The following is a 16,667-nucleotide window of genomic DNA, read 5'->3' as shown; positions in this document are numbered from 1 at the left end:
GAGCCGGACTCAATGGTGGAAGAGCTAGACTCAGAGGAACCAGAGGAAGAGCCGGACTCAGTGGTGGAAGAGCTAGACTCAGAGGAACCAGAAGAAGAGCCGGACTCAGTGGTAGAAGAGCCGGACTCAGTGGTAGAAGAGCCGGACTCAGTGGTAGAAGAGCCGGACTCAGTGGTAGAAGAGCTGGACTCAGAGGAGCCAGAGGAAGATCCAGACTCGGTGGTGGAGGAGCTGGACTCAGAGGAGCCAGAGGAAGAGCCAGACTCAGTGGTGGAAGAGCTGGAGCCGGAAGACTCGGTAGAACCAGAGCTGGAGCCATGTTCGGTAGATCCGGACTCAGTGGTGGAACCGGACTCAGTGGTGGAAGAGCTGGAACCATGCTCAGTTGAGCCAGACTCAGTGGTAGAACCAGACTCTGTGGTAGAAGAGCTGGAACCATGCTCAGTAGAGCCGGACTCGGTAGAAGAGCCGGACTCAGTGGTGGAACCGGACTCAGTGGTGGAAGAGCTGGAACCATGCTCAGTTGAGCCAGACTCAGTGGTAGAACCAGACTCTGTGGTAGAAGAGCTGGAACCATGCTCAGTAGAGCCGGACTCGGTAGAAGAGCCGGACTCAGTGGTGGAAGAGCTGGAACCATGGCTAGAAGAACCGGACTCAGTGGTAGAGGAGCTAGAGCTGTGCTCAGTAGAAGAAGAGCTGGAACCGTGTTCAGTAGAGCCGGACTCAGTGGTGGAAGAGCTGGAACCGTGCTCAGTAGAACCAGACTCGGTGGTAGAGGAGCTGGAACCGTGCTCAGTAGAACCAGACTCGGTGGTAGAAGAACCGGAGCTGTGTTCAGTAGAAGAAGAGCTGGAGCTGTGCTCGGTGGAACCGGACTCAGTGGAAGAGGAACTGGAACCATGGCTAGAAGAGCCAGACTCAGTAGAAGAAGAGCTGGAGCTGTGCTCGGTGGAACCGGACTCAGTGGAAGAGGAGCTGGAACCATGGCTGGAAGAGCCAGACTCAGTAGAAGAGCTAGATCCGTGGCTAGAGGTCTCACATCCAGCACCACCAGCACCAGAGCCAGTGCAAGCGGAGGTAGATCCAGATGGTCCATGGCTAGATGACTCGCAACCGGCACCACCAGCGCTTGTACAAGTGGAGGTAGAGCCAGATGGGCTGCTGCTGGAGGTTTCACAGTCCTCACCAGAGCAGCTGGAAGATGATTCAGACTCGACAGGAGGCTGAACAGGGGGTTTAGGGTGACCGCAACGCTTGGTATGGGTATGTCTCTTAGCGGGAGTGGTAGAAGACGAGCTTGAAGTAGAGGTCTGAACGTCAGAGATGGTCGAGGAGACGGGATCGAGCCAGAGGAAAAGGGTGTCGAAATCAGCGTTGTTCTGGGATGAGATTAACTTGATGTTGACGTTTCCTGACACGCCATTGAGACCTGGAACGGCAACTGAGCCTTGCTGTTCCTGTTCGCCAGTGAGACTGTTCCACTTTGCACCATCAATAAACCATTGAGCTAAAGAAAATTAATGTGATGAGTTAAGAGCATAGTCTATATAGTAGTAAGCTATATAGCAATTCTTACATGAGTAGAAGGAGAAAGAGAGTTGGTGGTCTTCGGTGTCAATATAGTCGCTAGGAGGTTGGAGTACAAAGATTTCAGAAGAGGTGGTGTTTCCGCCAGAGATGTTTCCAGTGCCGACGGTCTTGACAATGCTAGATCCAGTGCCCTCAATCTGGGAAGAAGTAGGGACATTGAAGTATGTCTGAGGGCAGCTGAGAGCAAGGTTCTTTGCATCGAGTTCCGAGTGTGTGGAGCTGTAGACGTTCTTTGAGAGGGCAGTGATGTACCAGTTGCCGCCCAAAAGGCTAATATCAGTATCAGCAGGATAAACTCTCGACTCTGCTTCCTGGCGAGGAATGAAGGCTGCAGAGGCGGCCGTGGCAAATGCAACGAAAGACAAGCTGAGGGCAATCTTCATGATTAAGTACGTTTATATTTATTAAAGAAAATAAACGGAAAAAAGACTTGCTGTGATGAGGGGTGGAAAATTGGAGGGAAAAGACAATGAGTATTTATACAATTGGTCTGTCTATTTGTCTTTGGTCGAGTCGTCCAAAATAATACAGAACTTTACTGTTTGTGATCCATGCTGTGTTCTCGGCTATCAGATTTCCAAAAAAATGGCCCTGAATAGATTTTTCGTACAAGCAATTCGAATAACGAAGGTTCTACAATTCGCCATATTCTGAGCCTGAATGGGCTTCCCTCCAGTTTTTTGCTCTATCCCCGAGCGCCCCGAAGCGGGTTGGGCATTTTGGCTTGGTGTAGATGCGTACAATTCTTCCAAAAGAAGCGATAAAGTAAACCTCGATCTGCATCGCCACCAAATTTCATCTCTCTAATCGGCAGTTTCTTTGCTTTTGGACAAAGCTTCTTTTGTGTATTCACTTTGTAAAAGGTATTTTTAGAATCCTCTGAGGATGAAGGGATGGATACACAATTTCAGTGGCACACTTCTTCCAGGACTTCTCTTTACCGTCACACGCTATATTCTTAGTCTTATTAAAGTACTATAAATGTTTTTATATACCTTTATATTTAAGAAAGACCGGGATAGGTACCAAAGATAGATACATGCATATATACAAATCTATGACATTCGCATTCAATCCTATAATTTACTTGAATCCTAAACATACTGTGTCATGTATTCGCCACAAATACGCACACACACACACAAAATAAATGTCCAGTCAAATGGGCTGGTTCAAGTGAAGTGGAATTACATCCCCTCCGCCATTGGGTAAATGCAAATGGCGCAAAGGTATTTGAACGTATAACGACTGTTATACAAGCCAATAATCCTACTATATTCGAGCACACGAAACAACAAAGTAGCTTGAAGACCGACAGACCACACTCAGACATCGGCATACTTCCTTTCACTTAATAATTGACTATTAAATCTGACCATTTTTCTTTTCCTGGCCATTCTTCCGGATGATTTAATCTACCAATAATATTAATAGTAATAATAATCCTCATATAAGAAGAGATTTCAAGAAACAAGTTACAAGTTACAAGGACCTGCTTAAATTTAAGCTTCTTCAATAAATCTCATTTATACAACTTTAATATATAAATATAAAAGTATACTATACTTTGTTAGTTAAATCTAAAATAAAAATAAAAATAATATAGTAATTATATAGTAATACTAATAAGAGTGTACTAATTATGTATATATACATATACGACAACCGTAACCTTTATACAATAGGGTAGTTATTCCATGGCCACAAAGAATTCTTTAAATGTGTAACTGGAATCTCACTATCTGTGTTACATGCTCGCCTGGTTAGTGTTTTCCGCTAATATTCATTCCAGACTTCCTACAGTTTATAGACAAAATAAACCTTCAGGAGGAGAGCAGGAGAGTAGGCGAGTAGGAAATGCCCTGAACACTTGATATGGTACCAAACGTTTGATCATAAACGAGGCGCATTTCTTTGATGATCTAGCAAATGTTTAAATAGGCGGAATGTCAAAAAAAAAGTACGTCACCTGTCAATGTAAATCCATACAATTGAAGGCGTCTTTTTGGTCATTCATTCCTCAACATGTCCAGAGAACAACGATTAAAACAACTTGAAGATGCAAAACAAAGATTTCTTAAAAAAGACGAATCATTAGACAAAATTCTTGGGTCATTAGGTTGGAATCGTGAGAATGTTAAGCAATGGCAAGAGGTTTGGTCATAACAACAAAAAAAATGCATTCATCTTGCAAAAAAAAATACCAAAAGAATGCATATATAAATATAAAAATATTTATAAAAGACTTAAAAGAAAGATCCCATTTATTTTCCTTATGTTTATTTGTTTCGATAGACACAAGCAAAACTCAAAACCTGCCCCTTTAACCGTCGGCACCGTGTCCCTGCAGCCTCCTTTAAAGCGCACAGTCGCTCTTGTCTTTTGAAGAGTCGTGGCATACGCGGCATCTCAAATGAGCCGGTATATATATATATATATAATAAAAATAAAAAGATATGAAAACAAGAAGTGCAAATAAATAAATAAATAAATAGATAGATAGATAGAGTAATAAAAATGGGAAAAAAAGGGGGAAAAGACAAAGGACTAATATGATGAAACCTGTGGCTGTTGTGTTATTTGTATATAGGAGCCTCCTAGCTCACTCTTCTATTACCAAAAGGCACCTTTTGTAGTGTCTTTCGTTGACAAGAACACACAATTTTCGGATACGGCCGGAAACGGTTATGCTGTGTACCCTCTCCCTGTGTCAGGTTCGCGGCCCCCGACTGCCTTTGAAGCCTTGGAACCAACACCGATGTCCGTTCAAGCACGCGATCGAGAATATGTCGAATGCGTTCTAAAGGCCCAGGAGATTCGGCAACGGAATCAGGTGAAACACCTAGACCTTGATCGAGCGGGATTCGAGCAAGTAGTTGAAAAAGCAAAACAGCTCCAAGGTGATTGTGAATTATTCTTGTTCTTATTCTTATTATTAGCCGTATTTAAGGCGCGAAAAGAATTTGACAGGTCTTTGAGCACATTTAATTAATTAATTAATTTGCCTCTCGTTTATATGCAATAGCCCAAAAAGAGGTACAGGCAAATGAAGTATCCACATCCCAGTTTGCAGAAAATAGAGATTATAGGCGGAGACCAAAGGCTTACCGGGTTAGCTTGACACAAAGAACTCCCACTCAGGTACCTTTCACAGACTCTGTCTGTCTCTCTTTCTCTCTCTCTCTCTCTTTCTTTCTTTCTTTTCACTTCTTTTTTGATTTTTTTTACCTTGATACAAAAAAAAAATACGCGAGAGAGCCAAGTATTTTATATATTGATGCTTTATGCATAATAGATCCAAAAACAACTCGTAGAAGCCTATATGCAGGACTTTGAGTTATGGCAAAAGTATAAACAGGAATCTTCCTAAAGAAGTTGTAGGCTGAGAAAAAAAAAGAAAAAAAAAGAAAAAAAAGGGGGGGGGCGACGGGTAACTGGTAATATCAGTTTGTGTATAGTAGCACTTTGGTTGGTTCTCCATATATCTTTACTTGGCGATATGAAATACACCTTTTTTGCGTAATTGAAACGTAAAAAAAAATGTCGTTGTTGAGTGTCATTCTTTGTACAAGTGCAGATTATCCAGTAAGGCAAATGAAGTATTGATATTTTTATTATTACTATAAGTAAAAATTAAATAGAGCCACAAAATAGCACTATATACTACTAGATCAATAAATCTGTAAGAAAATATAATAAAATTGGTTGGTTTAAAAGGCCTGAAAAAAAAACTTGGTACAAACCAGTTGTTGAAATTACTTATATTTCTGCAACCTTGAGGACGATACTTATTCATTCGCTTTTTTTGGGGTATGCTACTTTAAGAGAATCATTTAACATTAAATTAGTTCTAGACTTTAGGAGGCTATGTTTTTATTTATAATATTAGCTATTCGGCTCTCCATCTTATGTATGTTTAGCCAAAGCCCTTGGAATCACAATCAACCAACAATTTGCTAATTATTGGTTATACCCTCATAGTATACACAAAAGCCACGCTTTTGTTTCTGTTTTTGACAAACCTCCATTTGTAAAATAAATATTTAAAAAAATCACGCAACATATATTACCACCACAGCCATTAAAAATCTTAAAGCATAATAATGAAAGATAGCCCAAATATTGGAATCAGAAATTATATCGCTTAATTTTGAATAAAACTTCAAAAAATTGTATATTAAAATAAAAGAAAGAAAGAAAAAAGTATGAGAGGAACTTGATATAAGTAGTGATTGTCTCCTAGGAAACCAACCTTCCCAGCTGTTTATTGTTTAGTTCCAAGTAGTATTTAAAAATAATGTTCAAGACAAGTAATTATATCTCATCTTGAGAAGCCTGATTATTTATTTGATTGATTGATTGATTGCTTTATTGATGTTTGTATTACAGAATATCCAATTTACATGTTTTGACTTCTTCTTATTGGTATTGTTTATTGGAGAGCAATATAGTTTGTGTCGAGTACAAGCGAAAAAAAATGAACATAAAAAATAATGCATTTCTATGGTTAGGAATACATCTTTTTTTTTTGTATTTGTTGGTTGGCTTCAATGCAAAGCATTGATAGATTGACTTTATGCCTGGGAAACAGAAGAAAGAGCCGTGGTGTTACAAAAAAAGAGGATTGAGGATTGAGGAGAATGAGAACTGAAGATTACATGGCTTATGTTCAGAAATAGTTTATCACCAAATGTGTCTTGGCATCTGTATCTCTAGTAAGTAAAGATTGCTTGCCTGCAAAGCATGCCCAGTGTGCCTAATGGCAGGTTAACGGAATATAACTAGAAGGCTAACAACGCAAATTTCAAATATGAAAATGCATTTTTAATCTGAATAAATTATTGCGGCAAAATATTATCAGTGAATGGTTTAGAGATGTCCTAATTCCATCTACATAAGACAGTAGGGTATTGTTGGGAAAGCTCAACAAAAGAAAAAAACTAATGCTTGGAAATAGTGTGTTGTTTGTAGTCTTATTATTGCTATAATTATTATTTGCCTGTTATCAGTCCAACCATATAATACCAAGAAAACTATACTGGTAGATACTTTGATGTGTCCCAATGTTATCTGGAATTTGACAAATGAAAGGTGAGAAATTTATAACGTTTGTTTTAACAAGAAAGAATCTTTTGCTTTACCAGATGACATTAGGTAACATATACATATTTTGCATAGAAAGAGAAAGAAGAACCTTATTTTATTTTATTCTTTTCAAGTCCATAAACTATTTATATTTATATACAGCACAAACAAGTTTATCACTGTATATCACATGTAAGTACACAGATCAAAACCGTTGAATATCAATAATAGTATTTTCTGTAGATATCCTGAGGTATCTGTACTTTAAGCACACAAAATACATTGTCAATTGTGAAATACCTTCACAGGGATCAATTGTCACATATTCAAGCATAAAGAGAAAATGTAATTTGATCAATTTAAATAAAATCTTATGTGTCTAAACATAAGAAGAAAAAAGATTTCATTTTTCGAGTATTCTTAGAAAGTAGCCTCAGCATCAAGCCCCTTTTTTTTTGCTCAAAAAATACAATAAAAAATTCTGTAGTAGCATCCGAGTTTTTGTTTTTTGTTTTTGTTAAATAAATATTCATCTTGCAAAGACCTTGCATTTGTTTGATTGAAATGGAACTAACACTGATTTACAACAACAACAAAAAATAAAATAAACAGAAGAAAAAGAAAAAGAAAAAGAAAAAGAAAAAACAATGTACGACAGAATAATAAGAATAAAATAAAGAAGAAGAAGAAGAAGAAGAAGAAGAAGAAGAAGAAGAAGCACTTTCAAGATGAGACTACAGGCACAAGAATAAAGCGACTATGTAAAGTAAATCAAGACAATGAATATAAAGAATTTAAAATAATAATAATAATAATAATAATAATAATAATAATAATAATAATACGAAAAAAAAGACTTCTCTTTCTTAAAGAAATAAAGAGAAGAAAATAAGAAAATCAGGCAAGGTAAAGGGAAGGGGGGGGGGGGGGGGGGGGGATCTTGATCTTGGTCTTTATCCATCACGCTGAACGGCATAGTTCCAAGAAGTATCAGGCTCTTCCATCAATAGTCCCATCATAGACTGTCCAGGAAGTATGTTTGCAACCACGGATCTTTCCAAAAGTGATTCGTTTAGCATAATCTGCCGTTGCTCGGCTGATAATGGCATAAATTGTTGATAAGGGGTATAAGATGGAGGGTCAGTAACTTGAGAATGATCCAGGTGTTCATAAGTTCCATCTCCTGGAATACCACTATTTCCCATAGCCATAACATGGAGATGTGAGTAACCCATAGGATCTTGCTGGAAAACACCTGAAACATTGTTCCTACGATAGTTCCCCTGACTAGGATCCCCATATATCTGATAGCCAGTATCTTGTTGAACTGATAATAAAGTCGATTCACTCGCTAATGAAGAAGAAGCTGATTGTGTGCGGTTCATCAACATGGCTTGTTGTTGTTGTTGTACTTGCTGTACTTGCTGTACTTGCTGTTGTTGCTGTATTTGCTGCTGTTGCTGCTGCTGAGCTTGTTGCTGAGCCTGTTGTTGCTGAACCTGTTGTTGCTGAGCTTGTTGCTGCTGTACTTGCTGCTGCTGCTGTACTTGCTGCTGCTGTTGTACTTGCTGCTGCTGCTGTACTTGCACTTGCACATGCTGGTGAATTGGAATCACAGGCGCAGTATCCAGCATACTAATATTCGGATCATAAAAATTCATACTAACACCATTATATGATGGTGGTAAGCACCCTACAGTAGGTGATGATGGCTGTGAATAACCATTACGCTGTTGTTGGATATGTTGCTGTTGCTGTTGATGTACTTGTAATTGTACTTGTTGTTGTTGTATTTGATGTTGTTGTTGGAATGAACTATTTCCCAACAAAGGAGCAGAAATTCGATGGTGGGCATACGAAGAGGTGGCCTGCTTTCTAGCAGGAGGTGTTTGTGACATATAATCCATCGATAGGCTACTTCTTGAACTCTTCTTTCCAAGTTCTCCCCCGGCTGCACTCGAATATGATTCTGTTCTGGCATGACGTGGTCGGCTTCCGGTTGTCAATGTAGTGCTACCTCGTTTGCGGTTTTTCATTGGTGACAGATTTGGAGACAATTCGGCGGAAGGGTTTATCGGAGAAGATTGAACGGAAGGAGGATTTGATGACAGGAGATGAGCATCGTTTTGCTGTTCTCTGGTCAGCATATCTGACAGACGAGCCAAGGGCTTCATATCATAATCAATGTCGATCTCTGTTGCTGGCGATATCTTTACCAGGCCTTCTACCATACTCAATGCCCGATCGTAAATTGCCAATGTATTTTCGGAAGGATAAGAATCTGCCACCAGTCGGAATACGGTAACGGCAGCCGAGAGGTAATGAATTCTCTGTTGTACACCCCGCAAAGGGTAATATAATGCTCCAACCCCATTGGCTTTCAGGAGATTATCTGTTAGCTCAACTATAGCCCTTGCTGCTGTTAAACACTGTTCCTGATGGGATATGTACTCCTTGTCTTCCGTATTGCACGGAAAAGCATAAGGTCTGTGCAGAAGAATCGTTATAAAGTGTAGAGTTGCAAAAAGGAATGCGGTGTTGTTGTCCCCAGCCGCAGGAGGCTGAACAACACTTGCCATGCGTTTTGACAAGCTGTCTAGTTGGTTACTCAGCATCCCAAATCTAGCCGCCTCACCACCAGCGTCAGTTGTAGACATGGATTGCTCATTCCCAGAGTACTTTTGACGCATAAACCGTAGGATGCTGCCATGCATGTACATCAGCTTAGAAATCCAATGGAATTGAAGGAGAATATCCTGGTCCTCGGTTTGAGCTTCTTCTGTGAAAATATTCGGGTAGTCTACTGGATAGGTCTCGAGATTGAAATTGGCCTGGGTGCCTTGCTCGGTACTGATAGATAATAATTAGCAAAAGAAGGAGCAATGATAGTTAGTTACTTATAAGATCTCACTCTTTCTCTCTCTCTCTCTCTCTCTCTTAACATATAGATTTAATCATAAAAACCTCATAAGAACGTCGTAAGCATATATTGCCCAAAATACACGTTTTCGCTGCTCATGGTTAATAGGATTAACGTAACAGCCGCGGGGTATGCCTCTTGGAAGACCTAAATCTTTGCTCATTCGGATAATCATTTGAAAATAGAAGCGAGTGCGCCAGAAGAAGCCTGGTCGTCTAACATATTCGTGATATTTTACAATAAGGAGAAGGGCCTGAACGGTAGATAGTCTGGGGGCGTCGGTATATATATCCAATAAGCCTAACGTAGTCTGGTAGTATCGCCAGCCTAGTGGCTCTCCGCACATTATGCTAGTGCGTTCATCGTCGGTGGCGAGCCATCTAGCAGCGACGGCGTACATTGCGTTGAGTAATATGATACAGTGTTTGTTCTGTCGAAGTTGCTCATAAAATGATGCACGATGTATTATAGGAAGGTATGGGTGGACATGCTTGAAGTAGACCTGAATAAGCTCCATCTGGATGATTGTGTTGTTTATGTGAAGGTTGGGTTGTTTTGGTTCTGGGTCCAGTTCAGACATTATAGACGTATTGTTATCATAGGCAGAGGGTATGCGATCCGTCCTTGCGAGCCAGTCCCGCATATATAGTCCTTGACCGGTAGTGCTGACGGATATGGTGTCAAATATCTGGACATCCGCAAACTTGATCTTCAGTTCTGTCAATGCGGCGTCTATAGCGAGCACATATCAAACGCCTGTTCCTCTTCCGACAGTCTTACCTGTACTTGGTTCAATCATTATGTCTGATTTTGCTATGATTTCTGAGGCTGTCGGAGGACTGTTGAGTGAAAGAGATGCTCGGCTTCCTCTGCTAATAAGAGGAATAATAATATAAATTGGAGGGTGCGTGGGGGGGACCAGGCATAAATAACAGATCCAGTCAGTCAGTCAGTCCGTCAGTCAGTCGACTTTTTGGTTATGCTTTTATTATTATTATTATATTATTATTATTATTTTAGGCTTGATTTAATCTATCTCTATAACACGCCACATTATTACCGCTTTGGTGGATCTGTTTTCTTCACATAGTCAAATATACATTCTGAGGCTGTCTTTTGACAACGAGTGCACGGTTGATCGCCATCACATTTAACCTATGAATGAGTAACATAAAGGTTAAAAAAAAAGTTGGAGTTATTATGCGGAGTGGCACCCGCGTCTTTTGAGTTGTGCCGCAGTGAAACTTGACAAGTACCCAACTGAACATGGGCCAACTCCGTCTGTACGCGGCAAAGGTTATGTTACCTTGCGTTTGCGGCATGCACTACATGCTTGAGATGCTTTATTCTTTTTAGTTGCTTCGGTGATGCTCGATCGTCTTTTTTTTAATGTAGACCTTGATTTTACTGGTGGTCCTGAGATGTGTAATGAATCTTGTTCCATCTTAGCATATTGTGGTGGCTTATCCGTATACAAACAAGAGGTCTCTTTTTTTGAGCCAAAAATAGGTTATAAGAGGAGGAGGGAGAGGGGGAGAAAGGGGGGTTAGGTACTGAGATAGGAAAAGGCAGACTGGGAAAGGGTTCCTGTTTATCAACCGCTTTGTGTACTCCAAATCTGAGTATAAAAAGTTGAGAGAGAGAGAGAAAGAGAGAAAGAGAGGAAGAGAAAGGAAGTAAATATAAATTTATATATAAGTGTGTGTGTGTATTTGTATGTATGTATATACTATATACAAACACCAAGAAAAAATATAGTGCGACTTGGGCCTCCTCCCCGCTAATGAAAATAAATAAGGATAAAAGGGAGAAAGAGAGATTATGAGCGAGAAAGAGAATAGGCTATTAAAGACAAGCACGTCTTCCAGATGGGTTGTACAGTTACCAGATAACCATGGCTATAATCACAACAGAAAAAGATAATACATTAGACTCGGATCATTTTGAAACGTACATTAATATTATTGTGATTGTGATTGTGATTGTTGCTAGGCGACAAGAAGAAGCTTTGATCTAGCACAGATAAGAAAAATATTTAAGAAATAATCATAATTACGAGTATGATATTAGTTAATTACATATCATACAAATATTGACTTTGGTACACATAAGCTTAGTATAAACTACCTCATTAACATAATAAAAAACAAATATAATAATCAAAGTTTAACATCTATAAACATTATATATAAATATAAATATAAATTTCAAGGTTAAAATCTTGATTCAAACTGCCAATTTTTCTTTTCTTTTTTTAGGATTTATAAATGAACTACAAAACTAATAATATGCAAAACAGCTCATATTAACCCACCCCTATTTACAAAACTGTCTTATTTAAATCATAAATTTGTTGTTGATTTTTGACAGTTCTGGAAACCCCCCCCCCCCTCTCCCCTGTTTCTGAAAATAGTATTTATATATATGTGCGTATGTGTATTTATTATTATTATTGTTATTATTATTTCTACAAAGTTAATTATTTTTCTGACACGGTAACCTCTCCAGTTGTCTTTGCGTATCCAGAATGCACAGTACAGCACGTAATTCGACTCTTGGTGTTGTATTCCCCCAGAGGAGTAATGTCTTCCGGACTCTCTGCTGCTGCAATCGCCGCCTCTACATCCCAGCACTTGATAACACCATCTGAAGAAGCAGTGATCAGGACAGTGACTGGCTCACTCTCAGATGAAGGTTTTGACTTGACTGTCTCCATTGTCTTAATACGGAACTTATGTCCAACAATTTCAACAACACATTTTCCAGTTTCTGCTTCCCAGATACGAATAGTCTTATCCTCGTGGCCACTGATAATATATTCCTTCTTATCGCTTGATTCAAAGTATCGCATACACAGGAATTTTGATTTGTGCTCAATAGTAGTCATAACTTGTGCGTCCTAATTCATCATGGTGTGAATATCACGCTATACCGCTTTTGTGTGTACCACACTTCACTTACCGAGACATTGTAAACATTGATCTTACGGTCAAACATAATAGCATATTTTGTTCCATCTGTATTCCAAAGAACCACAAGTCCTTCATCTAATAATCACGTTAGTCATCTTATATTTACATCTATTCCTTTTACATATACTTTACCTCTATAAAGCTTAGTCATACTGGCCTTCTTTGCTGACATCAAGTTCCATAAAATGACGGTTCTGTCACTCGATACTGAAAGTGCAATTCTACCTGAAGGATGAATAGCAAGTGAATTGATACGTCCCCTAATTAATAAGCTTGTCAATAACAAAATACCACTAAACCATTATCATCCTGCGCTCTTACTTGTGACCCTTGAGTGTCTTCAAAAATTCCCAATCCTTTGTCCGCCACAAGCAAATTGTGCCGTCGTCACTTGTAGAGAACATGTATTTTCCGTGAAATTTGATATCTGTCACATCACCCTGATGATGCCCACCAAGCGAACCGTATTCCTTGCGCTTCTTCACATCATACAATCGAATAATTTCGTCTGCACTTCCAGAGGCCAAGAAATGTCCACCTATAGCAACAGTACGAATACAGCCAGTGTGTGCAGGTACGATAAAGATAGGCTCGAGTTTAAGAGAGGGTTTAGACTGGCATGTCATGTCAGATCAGCAACAAATAAACAAACAAACACAAAAGAAAGACAATTAGTACTACTACATAAATTAAATTCAACAGATCCTCCACTCCAATCAATCGATCTCAGACTCACAGATGAATCATCGTCTGCGTTTTCCCAATAGGCATTGATTCCGTAAAGAATGCGCTCATAAGTGCCGGTAATAATGCGAAAGTCCTCATCAGACAGTTCTTTGGTGATCGATGAAATTGGTAAGATCAAATCGAGCGCAGATTTTCCTTCGAGCAATTGCTTTTTCAATGCAGGTTTATCCATAGTTTCTTCGTTATCTTCACCACGCGATCGTTTCTTGGTTGCTTCGATGGATGCCATGATGTTGAGTATTTTAAAAAATTATAAAAAATTCTTGGTGAACAACCGAGAAAAAGAAGTGTCAGGGCGGGCATCTAAGCCGTTGTGACCTCGGATTCTGAGTTTGGGCCAGACAAATGAAGCTCTGTTTCCCTTGTGCCTTATAAAGGACCAAGACGTCTTCTTCTCTTGATAATAATCATCAGAGAGCTTGAAATGATTAATGGTACTTTAAACACTAGATACAAGTATTTTTGAGACAAGGTTTATAGTCTTCTATAATACCCAACCCAGAAAATATCCATGCATAAAATATTTAAAAAAAAATAAAAAATAAAAAATAAAATAACCAGCCCGTACAAGGAACTCCGAGACTAGCTCTCAATTACCAAGTTATTTTTGGCTATTTTATATATATATATATATTTGTTTGAATTTGTTTTGTCATTTGTTTAATATGAAACAACTCAAGGTACACCGTTTCCCTTCATGTTTGTACATCAGCTCAATTTCTTATATATTTTTGACTTCTTTGTGGTATTTAGGTAAACCTTCATAAAGTGGACACCACAAAAATATAGGGTACACTGAGTAAGAAAAATTTACAGTTACACCGTAAGATCTAGTCTGAGAAAAGAAATAAGCCAAATGAACTTTGACTTTTGTTTTATTCCACTATTAAATGTATTGCCTCATTCTTTACTAACAAAAAGCTAAAGGAGAAACATTCATATGATTATTATTATTATTTTGTAATGAATTAAAATGTGTAACCATACGAACTTTCTTACTATTATTAACTTTTAAGAATTATACGTCAATCTAACAATATTACACTCCCATATTCAGTCAAAATATGGTTTTTTAATTTTGCGGTCAAGTAAAAGTAAAAACGAACCTCAATAATGCAGATGCGGGTAAGGGGATATCATGAAAACAAGATCGTAGGGCTGTATAAGCTATACATACACATATTTGGTGCTGCTTACTGTAAGAATGACCTTTTGCAAGCCTTCTTCTTTATTTATGTAGTATTTTTTGCTTCACCCAATAAACCCATTGGGCAAAATTGCTCATTTTACAAACCTTTGTGCTCAGAATCGATTAAAGGTAGGGATAGAATGGGATAAGGACACGCAACTGGAAGGAATATATGTCAGAATATTTTTGTAATACAAAACTTTAAGCGGTGAGCATCAGCCGTTTCCATCTTTAGTTATTATAAAGCATATTATATATATATCAAAAGCATTTTCTTTTTCTTCTAAATATTATCATATAGCCCTTCGACTATACTAGCAGACACTTATAACATTGCTTATACTGTTAGTACGTATATGTATATATATATATATATAGTTAAAGATGACCTATGTAAAGTGGCAAACTGCTTTGCATGGTGTAATTGCAACTTATTATCGTAAATCCTTAATCTTTTATTTAATAAAAATTAATATGCTATGTAAAGATTTTAAACTAATGATTCTGCTTTACCCATAAACTTAACAGTTAATTAAGTTTTGTGGATTATATTGCTACAAAAAAAAAGACGTCATAAAAGAAGCAATATATATTTTAGTTTTAAACTTGAGTTCAAAAGAAGTATTTTTGGGTCGAAAAATCAAGCTTGACAGACTTGGAAATGCTCAAATTAAATTTGTACTTTTAGTAATATCATTGCTCTTAATCTGATAAGGAGATATATATATATATAATTAATCAATTAATTAAAATAGGCTATTACACTTGTCAGAAAAAGAAAGAGAAAAGAATTACAGTCACGATTCATACTAGATAAGATATTTATTTAAAAGGGATGTTTAGTATTTTATGCAATATATCTCAAGCATGTATCAATGATATATTTTGATATATATATAGTTCGCTAGGAAAGTGAAGGCATACAATACTGAAATAATTCCAAACATGCATAGTATTGAAGAGTCTGTTTCATGATGGAGAAAATAATATCCTGCTTGGGAATATTGTTCAAGCAGATGGTTTTTGGGTCGATCTTTTTTATAAAAGATCTGATAAAAACGACAATAGCAACATGAAAGAAGTGGAAGACTCATTTAGACCAAGTTTCCTTGACCCTGATAGAAAAATGGGGGATACTGTAAAATCAAAGAGTGTTACCACTTGACAGGCTCTACGGCATATTTACAGAGCTCCCTCGATAATTTAACGGCTAATGGAGGATTTTTATGCCGTGAAATTAATGAAGGACTGCTGTAAAAGGTCTGAAAGTGAGAAAAGGTGGACAAGATTTTACAGAGTTTGTGTGGGGCAGATTCTTTTGGTAGTGCGAGTAGTTTCAAGAGTGATAGTGTGCTGGTCTGTAAATCATGTAATACACTATAGTAACGGCCATGTCAACGCTGCAAAGAATATGTTAAAAATGACATTTGCAATTCTGAAAGGCTTGGGTAGACCTGAAGCTTATTCCAGATGCTAATAGATTCGATTCGCAAATAGCCGTCTCGTACACGGTTTCCCTTTTTGAGATTTAGATTTTTTACAGGTAAAAAAGGTCTGATCATTCATCTCAACATGTCTCAAAACTAACTATTTTCTTTTGTCCCTGTCTAAAAAAGGTAAACGAAATGTCTAAAAATTAATTTTGATTCGGCCATAAAAAAAAACTAACATTGTCTGAATTTAAAGTAGAAATAGGATATTAAATTAATGATGTCAAAATATTTTCTTTTTTTCTTTTCAAAAATGAAAAATAACAGCAGCACTTGTATAATTTCTGGAAAGAAATGCATAATATTTTACCCTTTTGCAGATTAATTTTGTCGTCGTAAAGGACAAGGTTGTTCTTGAGTTCTTGGCTTGTAATTCATAGAAGTTCTAATTCATTTATTTATGTTTGAATCACTGAAACTATTAGCGAATACTGTACTAACAAACATTGTAGGGTTTTCGTTTTGAATATCATGATTTCATTCTTTTTCACAGTGACATCACAATTAAAGAAGAGTGTACAAGTTATATTCTTAAATTTTTCTTTTTCTTTTCGTAGATTGGTACACCCAAAGAAGTTCAATTGATCGATAAATGACTTTACAGGCGTTGGCATAAAGCATTCATACTTTTTTCCCCGAGCATGGATCTAATATCTTCCGGATAGTGAAGTAAA

The 16,667-nt window shown here is 37.8% G+C and overlaps 2 protein-coding genes across 2 annotated transcripts; one reads left to right on the top strand and one right to left on the bottom strand.

The window, feature by feature from the left end:
• Positions 1-3,615: 3,615 nt before the first annotated feature.
• On the top strand, positions 3,616-4,960 carry PHYBLDRAFT_163590 (hypothetical protein; the record flags this gene model as incomplete). Its single annotated transcript, XM_018434837.1, has 5 exons — positions 3,616-3,744; positions 3,886-4,011; positions 4,181-4,490; positions 4,616-4,731; positions 4,886-4,960. The coding sequence occupies 5 exons, from the start codon at positions 3,616-3,618 to the stop codon at positions 4,958-4,960; spliced, it is 756 nt and encodes a 251-aa protein (XP_018296523.1).
• Positions 4,961-12,074: 7,114 nt separating this feature from the next.
• Positions 12,075-13,543, bottom strand: PHYBLDRAFT_62755 (hypothetical protein; the record flags this gene model as incomplete). The annotated part of the gene is made up of 5 exons (XM_018441010.1): positions 12,075-12,494; positions 12,557-12,642; positions 12,700-12,827; positions 12,889-13,181; positions 13,304-13,543. 5 exons carry the CDS (start codon positions 13,541-13,543, stop codon positions 12,075-12,077), a joined length of 1,167 nt encoding a protein of 388 aa, XP_018296522.1.
• Positions 13,544-16,667: the final 3,124 nt, after the last annotated feature.

This window comes from Phycomyces blakesleeanus, assembly GCF_001638985.1.
Source record: "Phycomyces blakesleeanus NRRL 1555(-) unplaced genomic scaffold PHYBLscaffold_3, whole genome shotgun sequence".
Lineage (NCBI taxonomy): Eukaryota > Fungi > Mucoromycota > Mucoromycetes > Mucorales > Phycomycetaceae > Phycomyces > Phycomyces blakesleeanus.
This window is presented reverse-complemented; position numbering and strand designations above follow the sequence as displayed.